We start from the raw sequence: 23,647 nt of genomic DNA, 5'->3' as shown, positions 1-23,647 counted from the left end.
CGCGTACTCTGCGTGGCCGGGGGCTCCGTCTGTGGGGGAGTTTTGCTGGACTTCCACCGGGCGCGTCCGTAGGTGGCGGATAACGGGATCCTCTGGGAACAGTCCCACTCCCAGGGGTATCGTCCGATCTTTTTCGTTGCAAGGATTCTTAGGTGTTAGGGAGGTAGGTTAGGTGTAGGAGTAGGGTAGCCTAGTTAGGCTTTGCAACGAAAGAGATCGGATGACGCGGACCAAAACCAGCAGGGGGAGTTGCGGGCTCTCCACGCCCTTCACTCGCTGAAGGGTGTTCCTCCTGGAGACGCTCGGGCTCCCTCTCTTTTCCCCTTTCTTCCCCCTTTTTGTTTTTCTTCGGGTCACGTCCGACCCGTTTCGGACGTAACCCATGGGAGATGGTGGGCCACTTTTGGCCTGCCTTTCGATGGAGAAGTGAGCCGGCGTTGCTTACGCATCTTCCGGCCGCTGGTCGCCATGTCCCCGGCTTCGGCTACAGGGGCACGCCCTCCAGAGGGGGGTACCGGTATACCGGCGTGGCTTCGTGGTTGTTGCTCTTTTGAGCGTCGGGCGGTGGTCTGTCGTGTTGCTCGTTGCACTCGGCGGGCTGCCGGCCAACCCGTAATCCTCACCGTGTGGGGGACGGGGGCCGCTGCCGCGAGGCACGGGGCCGCGAGAACGTAAACCTCTTTAAAAAATACCCCAATCCTAAGCTCTGGTGCCCGGCGATGGGATGAATGGCTGGAGGGAGTCCAGTCCCAAGGGTACCAACCAGACCCCAGGGGACGGCTGCTGCGGCGCCGCCCGCCACTGATTGTGACGATAGTCTTCCTCGCGGACTGGCTGCTGCCTCCTCGGCGCATTCCAGGGCCCCCTGCCGTGAGACGAAAAATAGAGAGAAAATGGGAGAGGTCGAGCGCCTTGAGCGCTCCCTAACGGAGGTGGGTCCTTCTGACCCCCTCCGAGCATGTAATATTGTTAAAGATATGGTGGCCACTATAGCCACAAAATCGGCTAAAGGGCTGAAGGGTGATTATGTGCGGGCCCTAAAATCCGGAGCGGCCACCTTAGAAGAAAGGATAAAGGATGTCGTGGACCGCACCACAACGACGGAGACGGCGGGCTTGCGACAGGAAGTGGCCCTGCTGCATGCCCGCCTTGAAGAGGTATCGATCGAGAATGGCCAACTTCGGGCGGAGAATGGGCAGCTGCGAGTGTACATGGCTGAGTTGCGGACCATGGTGGCCGACCTCATGGAGCGGCAACGCAGCTCGGCCCCTGCCCCTCCTCCGCCTGAAGCGGAAGAAAACCAGAAAGCTGAGGAGCAGAGACGGCAGCTCCTAATACTCGAGGCAAGAAGTTCAACCGTCGAGCGCGCAAGACCGCCCCTTGCTCACGAGGCGGAAAACGAGGCCCCTATACCGGCACCCCGCAGGATTGTGGCCGCAAAAACTTATAGCGGCCCCAAGAAGTCAGCCACACCTGCGAAGATTCCCGCTGCGACTGCCTCCACGTCTGCAGCTGCGAGGGCTTCGAAACCAGCCCCCGCAAAGAAACCGACGTCCGCTCCTGCCCCGTACCAGCCTGCGAAGGCAGGGCCCGGCAGGAGCCGGAATAAAAAGAAGGGGGACGTCAACGCCGCAAAACCGGCCCCGACTCCCCAGCCCCGCCCGCTGCCCCCTGCCCCGGCCAATATGGAAGAGGCCTGGACGACGGTAGTGCGGCGTGGGCCCAAGAAAGTGGCGGCGCCTGCTGCGCCGCGCCCCAAGCCCGCCCCTGCGGCCACCGCTCCCCGCCAAGAGGGTCGAGCGAAGCCGAGGGGCCGAAACGGACGAAGGAGGCCGCGCGCCCCGCGGTCGGCTGCAGTGGTAGTGGAGCTGCTGCCGGCCGGCAAAGAAAAGGGCATCACCTACCACGAGGTGATGACCCAGGCGCGCGGCGGCGTGAATGTGGACGCCCTCGGCGTGGAGGGGGGCAACAAGGTCCGGCAGACGGCCAACGGGGCCCGTCTCATAGAGTGCCCCTGCCCGAACACCAACGTCGCGGCCGAAAAATTGGCGGCCCGGCTGAGGGAGATCCTGCCGGACCCCGAGGTGGTGCGCATCGCGCGGCCCGTAAAAATGGCGGAGGTGAAGATTACGGGCCTCGACGAGTGCGCCACGAAGGAGGAGGTCGCCGCGGCCATCGCGTCGCAGGGCAACTGCGCCCTCGCCGACGTCAAAGTCGGGGAGCTCCGGGCGACGTACTCCGGAACCCGGACGGCGTGGGCGCGTTGCCCGGTAGCAACGGCGAACCTCCTGGCCACTCCTCCACAGGGTCGGCCTTCGGACAGCCCAGGATGGCTGCGCGTGGGCTGGGTAGTGGCCCACGTGCAGCTACAGGATGCCAGGCCGTGGCGCTGTCTTCGGTGCTTCGGCACCGGCCACGGCCTCGCCAAGTGCCCCTCGACAGTGGACCGCAGCGACCTGTGCTTCCGCTGCGGCCAGCCGCACAAGGCACAAGGCTGCATCCTGCACGACAGCCGCGCCGCACTGCGTCTTGTGCGACGCGGCCAAAAGGAAGGCCGACCACCGGGCCGGGGGCCCGGCGTGTAAATCCGCCCCCTCCTCTACAAAAACGAGGAGGGGCGGAAAGAAAAATAAAAAGAGGAGAGAGCCGGCTGCAATAAGGGCAGCCGGCGAGTCAGTTCCCGCCGCGGCTGCTGTCGAGCCGCAGGGCGGGACAGACGAGGGAGCGATGGACGTAGCCCCGTAATGGGTTGCGTCCATCGCTTCCTTCAAAGTAATTTGAACCACTCCGCCAGGGCACAGGATCTCCTCGTCCACACCATGGCGGAGTGGTCAATTGATGTTGCTGTCGCCGCGGAGCCGTACTTCGTCCCCACCGACCAGGACTGCTGGATGGGGGACGTCGACGGCTCCGTGGCCATCGTACTAAGACAGTCCGCGGCGTTACCCCCCTTGAATATGGTGGCCAGGGGACCCGGGTACGTCGCGGCTAGGATCGACGGGACCGTCGTGATCGGGGAGTACTTTTCTCCGAACAGGAGCCTCGCCGAATTCGAACGGTTTCTGGGCGGGCTCGAGGCGCTTTTACACCGCCTCGGGTCCCGCCCTGTCATCGTCGCGGGGGACTTCAATGCCAAGTGCACGGCTTGGGGTTCCCCCCGCACGGATGCGCGAGGCGAGGCCCTTTCGGAGTGGGCGATCGCGACCGGCCTCTGTCTCCTAAACAGAGGCACGGTCGCGACTTGCGTGCGGTGGAACGGGGAATCTCACGTGGACGTGACGTTCGCGTCCCCGTCCGCCGTGCGCCGCACCCGCGGCTGGCGCGTACTCGAGGGGGCGGAGACGCTCTCGGACCACAGATACGTCCGCTTTGAGCTCTCCGCCTCCTCCTTGTCGTCGTCGTCAGCCGCGGGCGCCCGCGGTGAGGAGGAGCTCCCGCAAGGTGCGCCCCGTTCGTTCCCCAGGTGGGCCTTGAAAAGGATGAACAAGGAGTTGCTGATGGAGGCGGCCGCTGTTGCTGCGTGGGCGCCAAAACCCGCGCGGCTCGCGGACGTGGATGCGGAGGTCGACTGGTTCCGGGGCACCATGGCAAACATTTGTGATGCCGCCATGCCCCGGGTCGGCCCCCGAGCACCACGTGGGGGTGCGTTCTGGTGGTCGCCCGAGATCGCGAGACTCCGTGAGGAGTGCGTGAGGGCGCGCCGCCGGAGCGCACGCCACCGCCGCCGCCGTCGTCGCGACGCTACGTTCGCGGAGACGGCGGCCCGGCTTCACGCTGACTGTCGTCAAAAGCAGACGGCGCTGCAGCTGGCCATCGGCGAGGCCAAGAAGCAGAGCATGAAGACTCTCCTGGAGTCGCTCGATGAAGATCCCTGGGGGCGCCCATACAAGATGGTTCGCAGGAAACTGCAGCCGTGGGCGCTCCCGGTGACCGAGCGGCTCCAGCCTCGGCAGCTGCGGGAAATAGTTTCTGCGCTTTTCCCGCCGGCAGCGGGGGGGGGGGGACTTTGAGCCCCCCCAGATGGGGCACGCCTCCGCGTCGCCCCAGCGTTCCCGCTGTCGAGGAGCCCCCTCCCCCTATCACGGGGGTGGAAATCCATGCGGCCTTGTCCAAAATGAGAGCGAAGGACACGGCCCCCGGCCCTGACGGCGTTCACGGCCGGGTCTGGAGCTTGGCCTTCGAGGCCCTAGGGGACCGGCTCGGGGGGCTTTTCGAAGCGTGCCTCGAGTCGGGACGGTTGCCGTCGAAATGGAAGACGGGCAGACTGGTCCTTCTGCGGAAGGACGGGCGCCCCGCGGACTCACCCGCGGGCTATCGCCCCATCGTGTTGCTGGACGAAACGGGCAAGATGCTCGAGAGAATCGTCGCGGCCCGCATCGTCCGGCACCTGACCGAGACGGGTCCCGATCTTTCGGCGGAGCAATACGGCTTCAGGGAGGGCCGCTCGACGATCAACGCGATTCTGCGCGTGAGGGCCCTCTCCGACGAAGCCGTATCCCGGGGCGGGGTGGCGATGGCGTTATCCTTAGATGTAAGGAACACCTTCAACACCCTGCCCTGGTCAGTGATCGCGGGGGCGCTGGAGTATCACGGCGTCCCCGCATACCTCCGCCGACTGATCGGCTCCTACCTCGAGGGCAGGTCGATCCAGTGCATCGGACACGGTGGGGCGATGTACCGCTTCCCCGTCGAGCGCGGTGTTCCGCAGGGGTCTGTCCTGGGCCCCCTGCTGTGGAACATCGGCTACGACAGGGTCCTGCGGGGCGTCATACGGGGTCCTCTCCCCGGGCTGAGCGTAATTTGTTACGCGGACGACACGTTGGTCGTGGCTCCGGGGAGGGACTACCGGGAGTCTGCCCGTCTGGCGTGCGCAGGCGTGGCACACGTCGTCACTAGGATCCAACGGTTGGGGCTCGAGGTGGCGCTCGACAAAACCCAGGCCCTGTTATTTCACGAGCCGGGACGAGCGCCGCCTCTGGGTGCCCACCTCGTGATCGGAGGCGTCCGCGTCGGGGTCGGGGTGACCGGTCTTCGGTACCTCGGCCTCGAACTGGATAGTCGGTGGAACTTCCGCGCTCACTTTGAGAAGTTGGGTCCTCGACTGATGGCGACGGCCGGCTCTCTGAGCCGGCTGCTTCCAAACGTCGGGGGTCCCGATCAGGTGGCGCGCCGCCTCTACATGGGGGTGGTGCGGTCGATGGCACTATATGGTGCTCCCGTATGGTGCCACGCCCTGACCCGCAAGAACATCGCGGCGCTGCGACGTCCGCAGCGCGCGATCGCGGTCAGGGCGATCCGAGGATACCGCACCGTCTCCTTCGAGGCGGCGTGCTTGCTCGCCGGGGCGCCACCCTGGGACATGGAGGCGGAGGCGCTCACTGCCGATTACAGGTGGCGTAGCGACCTCCGCTCTAGGGGGGAAGGGCGCCCCGGCGAAGGAGTAGTTCGAGCGCGGAGGCTCCAATCTCGGCGGTCCGTGCTGGAGGCGTGGTCTCGCCGCTTGACGGACCCGTCGGCCGGCCTCCGTACCGTCGAGGCGGTCCGCCCGGTTCTCGCGGACTGGGTGGGCCGCGACCGCGGATGCCTCACCTTCCGGCTGACGCAAATGTTGACCGGCCATGGTTGTTTTGGCCGGTACCTTTTCAAAATAGCCGGAAGGGAACCGACGGCGCAGTGCCACCACTGCGCGGACCGCGACGAGGAAGACACAGCGGAACATACATTGGCGCGTTGCTCTGGATTCGACGAGCAACGCGCCGCCCTCGTCGCGATCATTGGAGAGGACCTCTCGCTGCCGCGCGTCGTGGCTACGATGCTCGGCAGCGACGCGTCCTGGAAGGCGATGCTCGACTTCTGCGAGTCCACCATCTCGCAGAAGGAGGCGGCGGAGCGAGAGAGGGAGAGCTCTTCCCTTTCCGCACCGATCCGTCGCCGTCGAGCCGGGGGCTGGAGGCGGGAATACGCCCGTACGTCGATTCCGATAGAGGCACCCGTCACGTGCGGACGTGCCCATCGACCACTCGATCGCCCGGCCTTTGTTCGCCCGGCTTTTGTTAGCCCGGCCATTGTTCGCGCGGCCTGTGTTCGTGGTACCGACCAAGTGTTTTTCCTGGAAGTGTTTAATTGTTTTGTTTCTTTTTGTTATTTCCGTTTTGTTGTGTTTTTTCTTTGTCCTGTAGTAATCGCGCCGCATCGCCACCTGTGTTCAATAGAACCGCTCAGGTCCGGGAAGTTGGGGCCTCGCTGCAAGGCGAGTGTTTTCAAGACCCGGGGCCGCCCCACCTGGGTACTCAGCGATCATGGACGCTGTATTCGCGGAATTCCTCCGACTTCGTCATCCACAGCTCGCCTCAGAGTTTCTGGCTTTCAAGGCCAATCACACTGCGAGCTCTCTCGAAGACTCCGCCGTGCTCGCTGCTCCTGCGTCGCCTGTACCTGCGTGCAAAGCTTCTACATCGAGCACCGCAGCCTCCGTCGTGCCTGCCGTTCCCGCGTCGCCTATACTGGCGAGTAAAACTGCTGCGTCGTCCGCCGTGGCCACCGTTCCAGCTGTGCGATCATCCGCGGCCTCCGTCGCGCCCTCCAAAACACCTGCTCGTAGGTCACCTGCGCCCGCCTCCTCGTCCTCCGACTCTGACTCGGAGATGGAGGTCGACCTCGCCCCCGCCTCATCGACGGATGGATTTACCCTGGTACAAAAGGGTAAGAAGCGTGCCGCGGAGTCTCGAGCTCCCGCGGCCGCTAAAATTAGCGAAGCCGCGAACGCGTCGCGCCCCCGCCCCCAGACTCCCGTTGCGCCTCCAGCCCGTGCCAGTCCGTCGCCGCGTCCGGTGGCACAAAATAAAACCCAGTCCCCTCCTCCGGTAATCCTTCAAGAGAAGGCAGCTTGGGATCGAGTTTCCCTGGCCCTTAAGGCCAAAAATATCAATTTCACGAATGCCCGTAACCTCGCGAACGGCATCCAAATAAAGGTGCATTCATCTGATGACCATAGGGCCCTCACCTCTTACCTCCGTAAGGAGCGTATAAGCTTCCACACTTATACGCTTTTGGAGGAGCGCGAACTCCGCGTTGTAATACGCGGAATCCCTAAAGAGTTAGATATAGAGCTCGTAAAAGTCGACCTGTTAGAACAAGGCCTACCAGTGAATTCTGTGCACCGTATGCACACCGGTCGCGGTAGGGAGCCATATAATATGGTTCTAGTCGCTCTCCAGCCTACCACCGAGGGTAAGAAAATCTTTAACACACAGACCGTCTGTAGGCTCTCTGGTATCGCTGTCGAAGCCCCCCATAAAAAAGGCACTTCTAGCCAGTGCCATAACTGTCAATTGTATGGGCACTCTTCCCGTAACTGTCACGCGCGCCCCCGATGCGTCAAATGTTTAGGCGATCACGCCACGGCCCTATGCACTCGCGATCAAAAAACCGCGACGGAACCGCCTAGCTGCGTCCTGTGTCGAACACAGGGTCACCCCGCAAATTACCGCGGATGCCCCCGAGCCCCGAAAATAAATCGCCGCGTCGCCCGCCAAAACCGCCTCCGAGCTTCCGACCCAGACATCAAAGCCTCGGCACCCTCTGCGTCGCAGGCTAAGCCAGCGTTCGTTCCGGCGGCGGTGCCCAGTGTCTCGGCCTGGGCGAAACCGTTGCCGTACACGAACACGGCTACAACTCCCTCCTCCGCGATTCGTCCCGCCCCCGCGACTCGTCCCTCTCCCGCGACTTGCCCTCCGACCGCGTCCGAAAATCTCGCTTTAGCGATCGACTTCTTTCAGTCGATCAACTTTGAGCGCGTTAACGCTTTGAGCGACGCCATTCGCGCTGCCTCCACTGCACAACACTTTATCGCCGTTGTGCAGGAATACGCCGACGTATACGCGTCATTAAATACGTACGTCCTCCCCTCACTATATAAGTAGAATAAAGCCCCTATCCGTGACGATAGGATTTTTTTAACGCTTACGGTCTCGCAAATCAACGTGATCAGGTGTCTGACTTTTTGCGTGACCATCAAATTGATATCTTTTTAGTGCAGGAGACCCTACTTAAGCCCGCGCGCCGTGACCCTAAAATCGCGAACTATAACATTGTCAGGAACGACAGGCTCTCTGCCCGTGGTGTTGGTACCGTCATTTACTATAGAAGAGCCCTGCATTGCGTCCCGCTCGATCCTCCCGCGCTCGCTAATATCGAAGCATCAGTGTGCCGAATCTCACTGACGGGACACGCGCCGATCGTTATCGCGTCCGTTTATCTTCCACCGGATAAGATCGTTCTAAGCAGTGATATCGAGGCGCTGCTCGGTATGGGGAGCTCTGTCATTCTGGCGGGCGACCTAAATTGTAAACACATCAGGTGGAACTCACACACCACAACCCCGAATGGCAGGCGGCTTGACGCGTTAGTCGATGATCTCGCCTTCGATATCGTCGCTCCGTTAACCCCGACTCACTACCCGCTAAATATCGCGCATCGCCCGTATATACTCGACATAGCGTTATTAAAAAACGTAACTCTGCGCTTACACTCGATCGAAGTAGTTTCAGAGTTAGATTCAGACCACCGTCCCGTCGTTATGAAGCTCGGTCGCGCTCCCGATTCCGTTCCCGTCACGAGGACTGTGGTGGATTGGCACACGCTGGGCATCAGCCTGGCTGAATCTGATCCACCATCGCTCCCGTTTAACCCGGACTCTACCCCGTCTCCTCAGGATACCGCTGAAGCCATAGACATCTTAACATCACACATCACCTCGACATTAGATAGGTCATCGAAACAAGTTGTAGCGGAGGACTTCCTTCACCGCTTCAAATTGTCCGACGATATTAGGGAACTCCTTAGAGCTAAGAACGCCTCGATACGCGCCTACGACAGGTATCCTACCGCGGAAAATCGTATTCGAATGCGTGCCACCAACGCGACGTAAAGTCTCACATCGCCGAAGTCCGAGATGCCAGATGGTCTGATTTCTTAGAAGGACTCGCGCCCTCCCAAAGGTCTTACTACCGCTTAGCTCGTACTCTCAAATCGGATACGGTAGCAACTATGCCCCCCCTCGTAGGCCCCTCAGGCCGACTCGCGGCCTTTGATGATGACGAAAAAGCAGAGCTGCTGGCCGATACATTGCAAACCCAGTGCACGCCCAGCACTCAATCCGTGGACCCTGTTCATGTAGAATTAGTAGACAGTGAGGTAGAACGCAGAGCCTCCTTGCCACCCTCGGATGCGTTACCACCCGTCACCCCGATGGAAGTTAAAGACTTGATCAAAGACCTACGTCCTCGCAAGGCTCCCGGTTCCGACGGTATATCTAACCGCGTTATTAAACTTCTACCCGTCCAACTCATCGTGACGTTGGCATCTATTTTCAATGCCGCTATGGCGAACTGTATCTTTCCCGCGGTGTGGAAAGAAGCGGACGTTATCGGCATATATAAACCCGGTAAACCAAAAAATCATCCGACGAGCTACCGCCCGATTAGCCTCCTCATGTCTCTAGGCAAGCTGTATGAGCGTCTGCTCTACAAGCACCTCAGAGATTTCGTCTCATCCAAGGGCATTCTCATCGATGAACAATTCGGATTCCGTACAAATCACTCATGCGTTCAACAGGTGCACCGCCTCACGGAGCACATTCTTGTGGGGCTTAATCGACCAAAACCGTTATACACGGGAGCTCTCTTCTTCGACGTCGCAAAAGCGTTCGACAAAGTCTGGCACAATGGTTTGATTTTCACACTATTCAACATGGGCGTGCCGGATAGTCTCGTGCTCATCATACGGGACTTCTTGTCGAACCGCTCTTTTCGATATCGAGTCGAGGGAACCCGCTCCTCCCCACGACCTCTCACAGCTGGAGTCCCGCAAGGCTCTGTCCTCTCACCCCTCCTATTTAGCTTATTCGTCAACGATATTCCCCGGTCGCCGCCGACCCATTTAGCTTTATTCGCCGACGACACGACTGTTTACTATTCTAGTAGAAATAAGTCCCTAATCGCGAAGAAGCTTCAGAGCGCAGCCCTAGCCCTAGGACAGTGGTTCCGAAAATGGCGCATAGACATCAACCCAGCGAAAAGTACTGCGGTGCTATTTCAGAGGGGAAGCTCCACACGGATTTCCTCCCGGATTAGGAGGAGGATTCTCACACCCCCGATTACTCTCTTTAGACAACCCATACCCTGGGCCAGGAAGGTCAAGTACCTGGGCGTTACCCTGGATGCATCGATGACATTCCGCCCGCATATAAAATCAGTCCGTGACCGTGCCGCGTTTATTCTCGGTAGACTCTACCCCATGATCTGTAAGCGGAGTAAAATGTCCCTTCGGAACAAGGTGACACTTTACAAAACTTGCATAAGGCCCGTCATGACTTACGCGAGTGTGGTGTTCGCTCACGCGGCCCGCACACACATAGACACCCTCCAATCCCTACAATCCCGCTTTTGCAGGTTAGCTGTCGGGGCTCCGTGGTTCGTGAGGAACGTTGACCTACACGACGACCTGGGCCTCGAATCAATTCGGAAATACATGAAGTCAGCGTCGGAACGATACTTCGATAAGGCTATGCGTCATGATAATCGCCTTATCGTTGCCGCCGCTGACTACTCCCCGAATCCTGATCATGCAGGAGCCAGTCACCGTCGACGCCCTAGACACGTCCTTACGGATCCATCAGATCCAATAACCTTTGCATTAGATGCCTTCAGCTCTAATACTAGGGGCAGGCTTAGGGACCCCGGTAACCGTACTCGTCGAACTCGACAAAGAGGTCGACGTGCAACCTAACCCATGCATCAGCCCGCTGAGTTTCTCGCCGGATCTTCTCAGCGGGTCGCGATTCCGATCCGGTAGTAGATTCATTCGCGAAACAATTGCTCTTGAGTTGTTTGTTAGGTCTCCTTCGGAGGCGCTCGGGCAGTTGTTAGCAAATCCCACCCCTCTTGGCTGAGCCTTTGCTCGCCCACCTGTCCTGGTGAAACTGGAAAGGCCTTCGGGCCACCAGTAAACTTTCAATCATAAAAAAAAAAAAAAAAACGCCCGTACGTCCCGGCCTCTGTAGGTGGCGGCCTCCCCCCGGTGAAGGTCAAGGGGCGACCTGAGGGGGCGAGGCCGCGCGGCGCGCTACCAGCACTCTAGCGCGCTGCCGTGGAGTGAATAGAGCGACCGGTCGACGGTGTATCGCGTCCCGACCCGGCAGGCTGGTTCTGGTCCAGCGGGGTATTCCGGGACACCAGCGGCACCGTCTGGGCGGCCCGACGGGCTGCCGTACCGAGACGGCCGACGTTTCAGAGCCTTCGATTCGCCTCAAAGGCTCCGTCGGCTGGGCGTCCTTGGGGTGAGCCGCGCCGTCTGGTTGTAGTGTTGACCGCGGTAGCCCCCCTACCTCATCCGGGTTCTGACCTCGGAGGGGATCGGACGTCGGGTGTAAGAGTGCAGGGGAGTCGTTTAGTGGGTGGGTCCTAAAATCCTTGGGCCCGCGGTCTGCTCACAACACCATGCAGATCGTTGAGTCTCACATACCCCGCGCGCCCCATTTGCGCGGGGACCTCGTAGGAGGTTCGGCCCTCTACCCGAAAAAAAAAAAAAAAAAGGTATAATTACCCATTACCCGACTAATTATAAATATCGTTAGAAAGCTTGGCATTTCAATTAAACGCCTTAAAAAAAACCTTGCGTGCTACCAATATAAAAGAAAAAAATATCGCTTCTCAAGATGAATAAACGTCCTGTAAATCAATTAACTCGCACTCAGAGCTCCGCACGTTTCACCGTGAACAGCGTACAGTCGATGCGAGTCATTCGATTCCATTTTTGAAACTCGCACTAAGCCTACTGGTGACGGCTCGATGCCCGCAGCGGTGACACCGGTAGGCAGCGGCTTGGCTCTGCCCCTGGCATTGCTGAAGTCCATGGGCGACGGTAACCACTCACCATCAGGTGGGCCGTATGCTCGTCTGCCTACAAGGGCAATAAAAAAAAAATAAAAAAATAAAAAAAAAATAAAAAAAAAAAACCCGGCGCCGGCTGCTGTCCTCTGTTTCCTAATGCGTTTTTTTTTCCATTACTGACTAACTACAGGCTAACTAAAACTAAACTACACTACTATTTCTAACAACAACAACAACAGGACAACAGTCAGCGGATACGAGGGGCCCGCCACCGGCCCCATGCCGCGGCCCCGCCTCTACAAATCAGAGGGGGAGCCGCGGCACTAGTAAGGCGCTCACCCGCTCCGGGCTCCCCAGAAGGGAAGGTCCGTCATGGGGAGGAGCCGACTTAAAACACTCCCCAAACGGGGGAGTGGTCCACCCTCGGGGGTGGAAAATGGGTCCCCATAAGGGGGCACCCCAACAATGTGGGGGGAAGTGACGAGTGTGGACAGCTCAGTCCCATGGGGGCACTCATTATGAGCACTCCCATATCACTCCGGTTAAGCCGACTATCTTACCATAGCCGGGGGTTCCAGTAGCTCCCTTGGTAGCGCCCGACCATCAGGTGGTCTGGCGTGCAAGGCAGCTAAATTGTGGAGATGCTCGTGGGGTCCACCGTCAGCCCGCTTGTAAAGATTACGAGCTAGCCTCCGGATGAACTCCTCGAGCGACTCCACATCTAGATCCCGGGCGATTACGTCATTTCTGACGTAACGCCCTGCTCCGACTATCGTGCGAAGAGCCAGATTTTGCTGGACCTGTAACCTCGCCCGCATACCCTGCGGGATGAGGTGATACCAGGCCGCAGCTGCGTACGTGATACGAGAACGGACATACGTCTTATAAATGCCGAGCTTAGTCCTGACCGGCAACCTGGAAGCCAACACCGGCCGGAGGAGGAATCTCGCATAGCGAGCGGCCGCCAACGCCGACATTGCGTGGGCGGTCATCCTCAAACTCCGGTTGATATCGACCCCCAAGTACCGGACGCTGGATCTAAATTCGACATTAGCGCCACGAAGACTGGGCTGTCCCGGGACGACTGTTGTGCGGACCGGACCAAAGAGCATAGCCGCAGTCTTCCCCACGTTTACCGCGACCCTCCATCGGTCCAGCCACTGGGGCAGTAAGTCCAAAAGCATCTGCATCCTCGAAATGGCCGCAGAGGGGACGTTGGATGACGAGAAGTAGGCGCTGTCGTCGGCAAACAGCGCCAACTTCACGTCTACTTCCCACGCTTGAAGGTTTCCCTCGAGCGTGGGAATGTCGTTGGTATAGAGAGCGTAGAGGAATGGTGCCAGGACGCTTCCCTGAGGAACTCCGGCCGTGACTGGGCGCACCGACGACTTGGCGCCCTCGACCGCGACAAAGAAGGATCTTCCCTCCAGGTACGACCCCAGCAGTCGCACGTAGGCGTGCTGGAGGTCCGTGTTCTGCACCAGCTTGTGGATCAGTCCCGCATGCCAGACACGGTCGAAGGCCTTCTCGATATCGAGAAAGACTGCGGCCGTGTACTGGTGTAGTGTGCAGCTCGCCTAACCTTATATTTGTAACTGCACACACTAAATTATAACAGTATTACACGAATTGTCGACTTGAACAGTTCCCTTTTATTTCACCTACAACACTCCAATACATGGCGACCCTTAGCCAGCAGTTAAAATTTTGCAACATACATAAATTACGAGAGTAGCTAAATAAAATATGAAGAAATATAATTATGAAGAATATTATGAAGAATAGAAGTTTGTAAAACGAGAAGAGGAAAGAAGATTTTCAAATAACCGAAAATGAAAAAAAAGAAGAAAAAAAAACCCTCACAGAAGATTGATTTGGATGAAGCGATGAGAACAATAGAAGAAGACAGAAAAGGGTGTTGCTGCCGGGAGCCGGGAGAATGCTAAAGCCTTATGATGAGAGGATATGCAAGGCGCCGGGAGATAAATTGTACGGGTCCGAGATGGAGCAGCTAGGAGTCAGCTCGAGTCCAATGCTGAGGAGTTCATTCACCCATGCTACGTAAGACGTCATGACCTACATATACGTTGACAGTAAATACGTGCTTACTGCAATGTAAGTTTTTGCTTTGATATTGTAATTTTTTTTTTTCATTATTTTAATGTTCTCTATTACGAGTATATGTTGTTATTATTTAGTTCATGCGGAATTTCTTTATGTTTAGTTTACGGAAATGATGTCACGATAATTGCGAGATTTTCATGCTAATTTAAAATATTTAAGAGAATATGTAGTAAAACTTGGTCCAAATAGGCGTACAGAAGATTTAGGTTTTAAGAAACTAGAGGAAGCTCAAAAAGAATATAGTAAATTGGAGTGTATTTTGACTCAACCGAATCAAGAAATTCAAGATCAGAAATTAGATTATAATCGTAACTATAATTGTTATGAAAATAGTAAAGGTCAAAGAACTTCACATATCGTAAATCGAGGTAAACACTCAGGCGATCAACGCCAGCGTCAGCATTTTCGCGGACGGCCGATGAATAATCAGCGTGTACAGCATAATACGCAAGAGTCCAATGTCCAAGACAACTTGCGCAACGATAACGCAAATAATTATGACAACTTAGAGTTTTTTCGTACCTAAACAGTGCACTCATTCGATTTTTAGTTATAGTAATTTTTGTGTAATTAAGTGTCAACTTAAAAATAGTAATATCGATCTTAATTTATTAATCGATAGTGCAGCTAGTTTAGTAGAATTTATTGAATTTAGTACAACATGATAAGATAATTATAGAAGAAATTAGTTCTAATTTAGAGTCTATGGGGTATATTTATTTAAATATTATAAATAATCATGTGAATTTTGCACAACGCAGCTGCAGATGCATTGAGCCGGATACCTTTTACATCCAACAGCTTAAAGGAAATGCAACAGCATGTAGTATCGTTCATGACAAGAGTACAAGCTCGTAGGTTATGTATTGACTGTGACAATAACAACATGACTACGGAGGTATCCTCTACTCCAAGGCCTGATCAACCTAAAGTAGTGGAAATCCTCAAACGACCAATTGACGGCGTTGAATTGATGCTATTTTGTAATAAAAATACATTAAAAGAGATAGAAAAAATCAAGCTTTTTACTAGTGATAATGGTAATTGCAAATTCGTGCCTGAAAAATCAGCAATTTTTATAATTTCTCAATCGTTGTCTACCGTAAGTGTGTTAATGAGAGAATTATAACGTTTTTGCAAGCAAATCAAAATAAACGTGCTCGTAATAATTAAAAGCAAGCGCTATGAACGATTTGTAAACAATTTTATAAAGGAAATGAGCCATTTGAAAGATTTTCCCAAGTTACTTGTTATTAAAGATGTGACAAGTATTAATGACAAAGAAGTTTAATATTTTGTGTAATTTAGTTTAAGTAAAAAAAAAAAAAAAAAGTTTTTTTGGCGCGTAAACGTGAAAAAATTTAGGCGCACTGAATTTTAAAATTTGTTTTAAATATTTTTAACATAGTAATTTAGTGTATTGTTTTGTAAAATAATTTCATAGTATATGGTGGATAAGTTTGTATAAATAATTCGCTATGAGGAGAAGCGGGAAAAGGAAAAAAAAGAGGAAGGAAGATGAGAGCGAAACGGACGAAGGGGAAGAAAATTGTTTCTTTTCCAATACTTCGGACTCAGAAAGTTTTACACCAGAAATTGATCCGTATAAACCTTTTCAGGTTGAAAATTATCACAGGAAGTATCCGGATAATTCCAACAAAAATGAATTTATCGTATTTCTTTCTCATATAGTTGATGATCGCACATTCACTGACAAAGACCGCATGTATCTTTCTCAATGTATTCGCAAACACGGCGTCTCAGGTGTTTTACATTTGAGAACAATCAATAAATTTAAAGTTGGTATTACTTTTGACCTGGCCAATAACGCAAATGTTTTCTTACAAAATAAGAAGCTATTAGAAGAGCTTCGGTTAAAAGCAAGCATACCGGCCTCCGATACTGAAATTACTGGAGTGTTAACTTCAGTACCAGTAGGATTATCAAATAAAAAAATTTCAACTTTAATAGGTAGCTCTCGAAATATCATTCAGGTTCGTAGGTTTATGCGTAGGGTCAAGAATGACAACGGGTTAGTCACATTTCAACCAACACAGACAGTGGCAGTGACATTTGCTTCGACACAACTCCCACAGTACGTATACTTGGATTCTTGGCGACATGAGGTATCTCAGTATATTCCCCAAGTAAAACAGTGTCTAAGATGTTTGAAGTATGGTCACATAGCTAAATATTGTAAAAATGCAGAAGTATGCTCAATATGCACGGAAAACCATAACTTTAAATCATGCACAGTGGCAATAATCAATGCCAAATGCGTAAACTGTGGTGGGAACCACGTTGCCATCTCATCTCAATGTCCTATTAAAAAGAAGAAAGTAGAAGAAAATAAAATAAAGTCTAAAACTGTTACCTATGCAAATATATTTGACGAAAAATCTTTTCCACAACTTACGAACAGACATATAGAAACTCAATTACAAAACTTAACTAAGTCCGAAATTTTTATGAATCTTTTAACCAAATCAATTCTTAAAGTAATTAATGACCAAAAAAATGATATACCAATTAACACTGGTTCCATACGTAACATCCTGCTTGAAACTTTCAGTCAAAAAACCTTATTTCCTTCTTAATGGATCATTTAAATATATTACAATGGAACTCACAAAGTATTCTTTGCAATAGATTATATTTAACACATTTCTTATACGAGCAAGATATTCATTTAGCAATTATATGTGAAACTTGGCTTCGTCCAGAAACCGTTTTCAAAATTAAAGGTTTTAACGTTGTTAGACATGATTCAGGCAATAAGCACAATGGAGTGGCCATTTTAATCAAAGATACTATTCAGTACAAGCATTTGCCAACTTTTTCAGACAATGGTCTCCAAAACATATGTGTGACAATTTTTCTTAATAATAAAGAATTAAGTTTAATTAGTTGTTACTGTCCTACTTATAGTTATCCCAGATTCGATAAAACTAAATTAGATAATCTCATAAAATCTATTCCACATCCTTTTATTTTGGCCGGTGATTTCAATGCTCACAATACATCTTGGGGTTGTAATTCAACATCACGTCGTGGTAGAGAGATTTTAGACGTCATCAATGATAATTGTCTAGTTCTGTTGAATGATGGGCAGGTTACTACTGTTGGATCTTCATCATGGCGTCCAAATGCATTAGACCTTACAATAGTTTCTCCAGAACTTGCCATGTCTTGTGAATGGTCTGTACATAACGATCCTCTCGGCAGCTATCATCTTCCAGTATTAATTAAATTCCATTTAACAACTGCAACTGATATCCACAACACACTTCATACAACTCTTCCTGTTTATCCAAATTACAAATGTGTCGATTGGAATTCTTATAAAAATCGTGTAGATGTTGGTCTTCAAAAAATAAATTTCAGCCAATATTCATCTTTAGAAAGTTACGATATATTCTGTAAATTATTGGTCGATTCAGCTCAGGCTTGTAGTGGCGTTTCTCGTAGTAAACAAAATATATCATCTCGTAAAGGTCCTATTCCACGACCTAGACTACCTTGGTGGAATTTGAAATGCTTTGATGCTGTTGTAAAATCTAAAGAGGCATATGTGAAGTTTAAAAATTGTCCATCACAAGAAAATTATATAAACTTTAAAAAACAACAAGCTTTTAAAAAACTTACATTAAAAATAGAAAAACATAACAGTTGGGTCCGTCTTTGTGAATCATTCAATCGCTCAACACCATTGTCTTTGATCTGGAAACATATGAGGAAATTTGGTAAAATTTATAATTCAAAAGGAGAGCAAGATGGTTGGGTTTTGGAGTTTCTTGAAAAATACAGTTCTGTTTATCAAAATCAGCTACAAATTGAAAATGTTTTGTCAACTAATAACAACAGTTTTTTATGTGATTCTTTTACTCTCCAAGAGTTGAAATCTGCAATCGCTTCTCGTAAAGATACAGCATTCGGTTTTGATGGTATTCCATACATTTTGTTTAAAAATCTCAGTGATTCTGCTCTGAGAAAAATATTGTTGATTTTGAATGAATTGTGGTTAAATATTGAAATCCCAACAGACTGGAAAATTGACATTTTAGTACCTGTATTAAAACCTCAAAAACCTAAATACAATGCTAATTCTTATCGCCCAATAACTCTCACTTCATGCGTGGGTAAACTTTTTGAACAGTTGTTAAAACAAAGATTGGAATTTTTTGTTGAAAAATATAATTTAATATCTGACAATCAGTATGGTTTTCGTAAAGGTAAATCTGCACATGAAAGCTTCTGTCAATTGCATTTAGATATTTGTAATAGTGTTGTAAATAAAGATTGTCTTGTTGCTGTATTTTTTGATATTTCTGGAGCATTTAACAGTGTTGATATTGATGTCCTCTTCAAAGAACTGTGTGGTTTAGGTATACCTGTCAAAATTGTAAATTGGGTTCATAATTTCTTACTAAATAGAAAGGTTTATGCTAAATATAATGGTAAAATTTATGGTCCTATGTCTTCTTCAACAGGTGTTTGTCAAGGAGGAATATTGTCACCCCTGTTATTTCTTTTGTATATACACAGATTAAATGAAATATTAGGCACTAATATAAAAAACTTACAGTTTGCAGATGATTTAGTAATATACGCTAGTGGGAAAAATATCCAGCAAGTGATTGCTGATATAAATTTAGCTTTAACAAAGTTACATGAATATTTTAGTTACTTAAAACTTGAAGTTAATGCGGCCAAATCAAAAGTTTTGGTTTTTGGTAAACATTCTTCTATTCCTCCCGTAGTATACAACAACTTACCATTGGTTCTGTCGTTAGAGGCTAAGTTTCTTGGTGTTTTATTCACAACTTCATTATCCTGGAATGAATATGTAGAATTAATTATTGCAAGAGCCAATAAAGCTTTGAATATATTAAAGAGTTTGTCAAAAATCAGTTGGGGAGCAGACCCTAAAATACTGCTGATGTTGTACAAATCATTGGTCAGAAGTCATTTTGAATATGGTTTTTTGTGTTTTGGTTCAGTCCATAAACTTGTTGATAAACTTGATAAAATACAAAACAATGCCTTACGCTTAATTACTGGTGCGTTTAAAACCACACCTATTAATGCAATGCAATTAGAGTGTAATTTACCACCAATCAAAATCAGATTAGAGCATCTAAAAGAAAGATTCATTTTAAAAATATATACAAATAAAAACAATACATTACTTAATTATTTGTCATCTGCTTCTTCTACTTTCTTCAATAAATGTCCATTTGTTCTTGAAAATATATCTGGGTTTCTTCAATTTCTTCATGATGCACATATTCAGCGAAATGAATCCCATTTTCCTTGTTATCAAGGTGAATTTGAAAGTAAATACCCTGATATAAATATAGTAATAGATTCTGAATTACATAGAAAAGAACAAGTATATGAAAAATTTTTTTCTTGGCGAGATCATAGATTCATTTATACAGATGGGGCTAAAAATGATATATGCACATATTTTGCTGTTTATGATAGTGTCCTGAAAGATGGACTTGGATATAAACTTGATAACAACTTGAGCATATATTCTGCTGAAGCTGTTGCAGTTCTGTCTGCATTGCAACATATAGATAAGCATAAAAATACTTGTTCAAAGTGGGTTATTGCCACTGATTGTATGAGCCTATTAAAAAGTCTTGAAAATAATGTAAATAAAACAAATGTAAATTATTTAGTGTATAGTATAAAACAACTTTTGTATTATTTGAATGTAGTTTGTCATGTAAATATTGTACTAGTTTGGGTTCCATCCCACATTGGCATATTGGGCAATGAAAAAGCTGACCATTTAGCAACCATGATAACAAATTATAGTGTGGGTTCTGTCCCATATTTTGAAGTTGGAATTCCTTTCACAGATATTCATAGTTGTCTTAAAAAAAGAATGTGTGATAACTGGAAGAAACATTGGGATCATTCTACTCAAGTCTTATCTAAGGGTACTTGGTACAGTCTTTTGAATTCTGAAGTAAATAAAAGACCTTGGTTTTGTAAAGGAGAATATGTAAATAGAAAGTTTTATTCTATTTTATGTCGTTTGAGGTTTGGTCATTGTCGTCTGAATTACCATCTATATCGTATGAGAATGATTCTCAGTGACTTGTGTGATCGTTGTGGAAATGCTGAACAACAATCTATAAACCATATTCTATTTTCTTGCCCATCCTTTAACATTCAGCGCCTTGTGTTAATGGATGAGTTACAGGACGTTTATGGATCTTCAAATTTGGTACCGCGCTGCATACAAGATCTATTGAAGAATGAGTCTACATACCAGTATATTTGCAAATTTTTTGTAAATACTGGAATAGAATTATAATCTAAATTGGCGATCTGAATTATAAAAAAAAAAAAAATTCAATTTGACATATGTCAGTATATTTTCAAGGAAAAGATTACAGGACTTGACGTACCAACTAAGAATACTATGGACTGAAAACACTCCCGGATTATGAAAAATGAAAATGTAGAAAATGAAATAACGGAAGACAATACATTGTTACTTAAAAACTTAAGACTAATTTTACGAAAGACGAGGCTGTAAGGACTCAGTCCATTGCCTGCTTGCAAGAGCAAAACATAAAAAAAAAAAAAAAAAAAAAGTAGTTATGTAATAATATCATATTTTTTTTAAAAAAGGGGGGAGGTGTAGTGTGCAGCTCGCCTAACCTTATATTTGTAACTGCACACACTAAATTATAACAGTATTACACGAATTGTCGACTTGAACAGTTCTCTTTTATTTCACCTACAACACTCCAATACACTGGCGCGCGTTGAACCGATCCGCCAAATGATGCATAACGCGGACCAATTGCAGCGTTGTCGCGTGACCGCTGCGGAACCCGAATTGCTCGGGTCTGGGAAGGATGTACGGCGACATCCTTCTCAGCAGCAGCCGCTCGAACAACTTGCCCACATGCGACAGCAAAGTGATCGGACGGTAACTGGAGGGATTTCTCCTATCCTTGCCGGGTTTGGGCAAGGCGATAACCTTGCCCAATTTCCAAATTCCCGGGAAGTGTCCTGTGGACAGAATGGAATTGAATAGCCGTGTCATGTATGACACGACCGTTTCAGGGAAGTGGAAGAATGCGAGGGAGGGAATACCGTCCTCACCCGGCGCCTTGCGCCTCTTCATCCGCTTGATGATGAGGCGCAATTCGCTGGGAGTGATGAAATCATCATCTCCCAACGGTGACACCGGGGAGGAGAGTAGGCTTGCTACGCTCTCTTCCACCGATTGGTGGAATGCGGCCTCTGAGGGTGCAGAGACATTAGGAGCGAACTGCCGCTCCAGCATTACGGCCAGGACATCGGCGCGGGCCTGAGCCGAGAAGCATCGGTTGCCCCTCTCGTCCACAAGTGGACAAGTCGGGGCAGGCCGATTTGAGAGCTGGCGACAAAGCCGGTGGAGGGATACTGAGGAGGGATCCTCGCGGGCCTCCTCGATCCTCTCCTGCCAGGCATAGCCCCGGAAGGAGCTAATCTTTGTCGCCAGCTCCGCTTCCAGATCATTAAGCTCGCGCTTTATCCTGGGACAACGAGTTGTCGCCCAGAGCCTCCTCGGGCCCCTCTTCCGGCGAATAATCGCCTTCAGATGGGCCGGGAGTCTACCTCTGGGCCCGCCGCTGGGCACAAGAGTCGTCGCCTGATCGATCGCTCCCCTGATGGAGTCAACGAGGCGGACTGCCGCATCGTCGACCCCATCAGGGGTGTTGGGGTCCTGAACCACGGGAAGGTCGACTAGACGTCTCTTAAAGAGCTCCCAGTCGACCTTCGGTCGTAGGGGCGAGGTCGCATCCCGAGTGAGCCCCATTCCCAGAGTGACCAGGATAGGGAGATGGGGGGTACCCAGGTCGTACAGTGCCTCGATCGTTACGGGGCACCGTAGCCCCTTGTGCACACACACATCCAGCACATCGGGCTGATAGCGCGCGGCGGTCGGAATGTGTGTGGGTTCGTCGGGGCCGACCACAGAGTAGTCACCCCTATCGGCATCTTCTAACAGCCGCCTGCCCACTGCTGAGTTAAGTCGGGAGCCCCACGCGACGTGCTTCGCGTTGAGGTCCCCGACCAGCAGAGCTGGGCGGCTGTCGTGATTCAGGGCCCGTCTTATGTCCTCAGGGTGAAATTCAGGCCCCGGGGGTCTATACGCGGCATAAATCCGCATATCCCCCCCCGAGATGTGTACCCTCACACCGACCGATCGTGTCGATGTGAAGGACAGCAAATCCAACTGATCATGCACCACGTCCCGCCTGACGAGCGCCGCAGTGCCCCTGAACGGCCGCCCGGCAGGGGTAAGCTCATCACGTCGGTACATGAAGTAGTTGGGAATCCTGGACGCATCCTGAGGACGTAGCTTGGTCTCGCCCAGGAGCAGAACCTCAGGGTTGTACACCTGGGCGAGAACAAGCAGCTCGTTTTTCCGGGACTTTATCCCGTCGGGGTTCCAATAGATGATGCAAAGCTCTTGGCTAGCCATTGAGCCTCGCCATCAACTGGTAGAACCCCGACAGGATAGCCCCGAAGGGGCTGGTACCCGAGGCGATCTCCCGGATTACTCCGGAGATCACCTCGGTCAAGTTCTCCCACAATCTGAGAAACCAAGCCGCGAATCCAGCAGGCTGAGGTGCCTGTCGGTCGCTGCGCCGCTCGCGCTGTGGGCGGAGGGGAGAGGAGGCTGAGATATGCCCGAGATGGCTGGTTGGGCAGTGGGGTCGTTCCCGATTGTGAAATCGGTTGAGAAGTTGGGTCGATGGGTGGGTTTACGTCCACCTCCATTGTTGTAGGAACTGCGGGAGCCGGTGCAGTAGGAGCACTCACCACTGCATCCCGTTGGGCTCTCTTCCTTAATTTTTTTTAAATTTTTTTAGTCGATTTTTTTTTTGTTTGGGTCCTGATATTTGCGGGGCTTGTGTTCCAGCACGAGCTGGAACGCTGCTATTTGGATGGGGCGGTCTAACAGCGTGTGAACCACGAGGGGTAGGAACAGGTATACCCCGCCGCGGAGCGTTGGCCTCTGCCATCAGCGTTGCCGCTGATGGATTGGCCTCCACTGACACGGCAGGGGGGATGGGTGAGGACAGGGGAGGGGGTTGGGGCTGGGAGGATTTCCCTTTCTTTCCCTTTCCCCTTCCCCTTCGGAATGGGAGCTACAGAGGGAAGAGCTGTGTTTCCGGGTCGGGGCACCATGGGCGCAGGAGGAGGGACGGTTACTCCCATCATCCTGGCCTTCTTGCGGTAGACGTGCTCCCCAGCACATCGAACACAACGGACCGCTCGATGACAATTATTGGAGGCGTGCCCGAAGGCCTGGCAGCGATGACACTGCGCAGGCCCGAGGGTTGGTCGCCATCCCTCAATCGTCACCCCCGGCAAATACAGCAGTTCATTGACTGCGTACAGGCGGGCGATGTCGTCCTTCGAGAGGTGGTCTAAGGCTACGTGAAACACGCAGCCCGGGCGCCCTCTCTGGGACCTGATGCACCTGGCGTGACGAGCCGGAAACCCCAGCTCCTTCAGGGCATCGGTTACTTCTGCCGCGTCAGTATCGGCAGGGAGGCCCCGGACAGCCACCTTAGTCGGAATCTCCCCTGTCAGGGCATAGCAGTACC

General features: G+C 51.2%; 1 protein-coding gene and 1 long non-coding RNA gene across 5 annotated transcripts; one reads left to right on the top strand and one right to left on the bottom strand.

The window, feature by feature from the left end:
* Positions 1-1,211: 1,211 nt before the first annotated feature.
* Positions 1,212-15,639, top strand: LOC134201734 (skin secretory protein xP2-like). The gene is made up of 3 exons (XM_062676981.1): positions 1,212-1,567; positions 14,205-14,269; positions 15,635-15,639. The coding sequence occupies exons 1-3, from the start codon at positions 1,212-1,214 to the stop codon at positions 15,637-15,639; spliced, it is 426 nt and encodes a 141-aa protein (XP_062532965.1).
* Positions 15,640-16,377: 738 nt separating this feature from the next.
* LOC134201669 (uncharacterized) lies at positions 16,378-20,622 on the bottom strand. Of its 4 annotated transcripts, none has more exons than XR_009977010.1 (5): positions 20,441-20,622; positions 19,205-19,360; positions 18,791-18,848; positions 17,661-17,735; positions 16,378-17,572 (listed from the first exon to the last, which is right to left on the bottom strand). It is a non-coding gene; the product is annotated as an uncharacterized LOC134201669 (long non-coding RNA). The 4 variants fall into 4 exon arrangements; XR_009977009.1 differs by lacking the exon at positions 20,441-20,622 and adding an exon at positions 20,095-20,377; XR_009977008.1 differs by lacking the exon at positions 20,441-20,622 and adding an exon at positions 18,083-18,406 and having other exon boundaries at positions 19,205-19,970.
* Between the last annotated feature and the right edge of the window lie 3,025 nt (positions 20,623-23,647).

This window comes from Bombyx mori, chromosome W, assembly GCF_030269925.1.
Source record: "Bombyx mori chromosome W, ASM3026992v2".
In the NCBI taxonomy this organism is placed as follows: Eukaryota; Metazoa; Arthropoda; class Insecta; order Lepidoptera; family Bombycidae; genus Bombyx; species Bombyx mori.
Note: the sequence above shows the minus strand (reverse complement) of the source record. Positions and strands in the feature narration are given on the sequence as shown.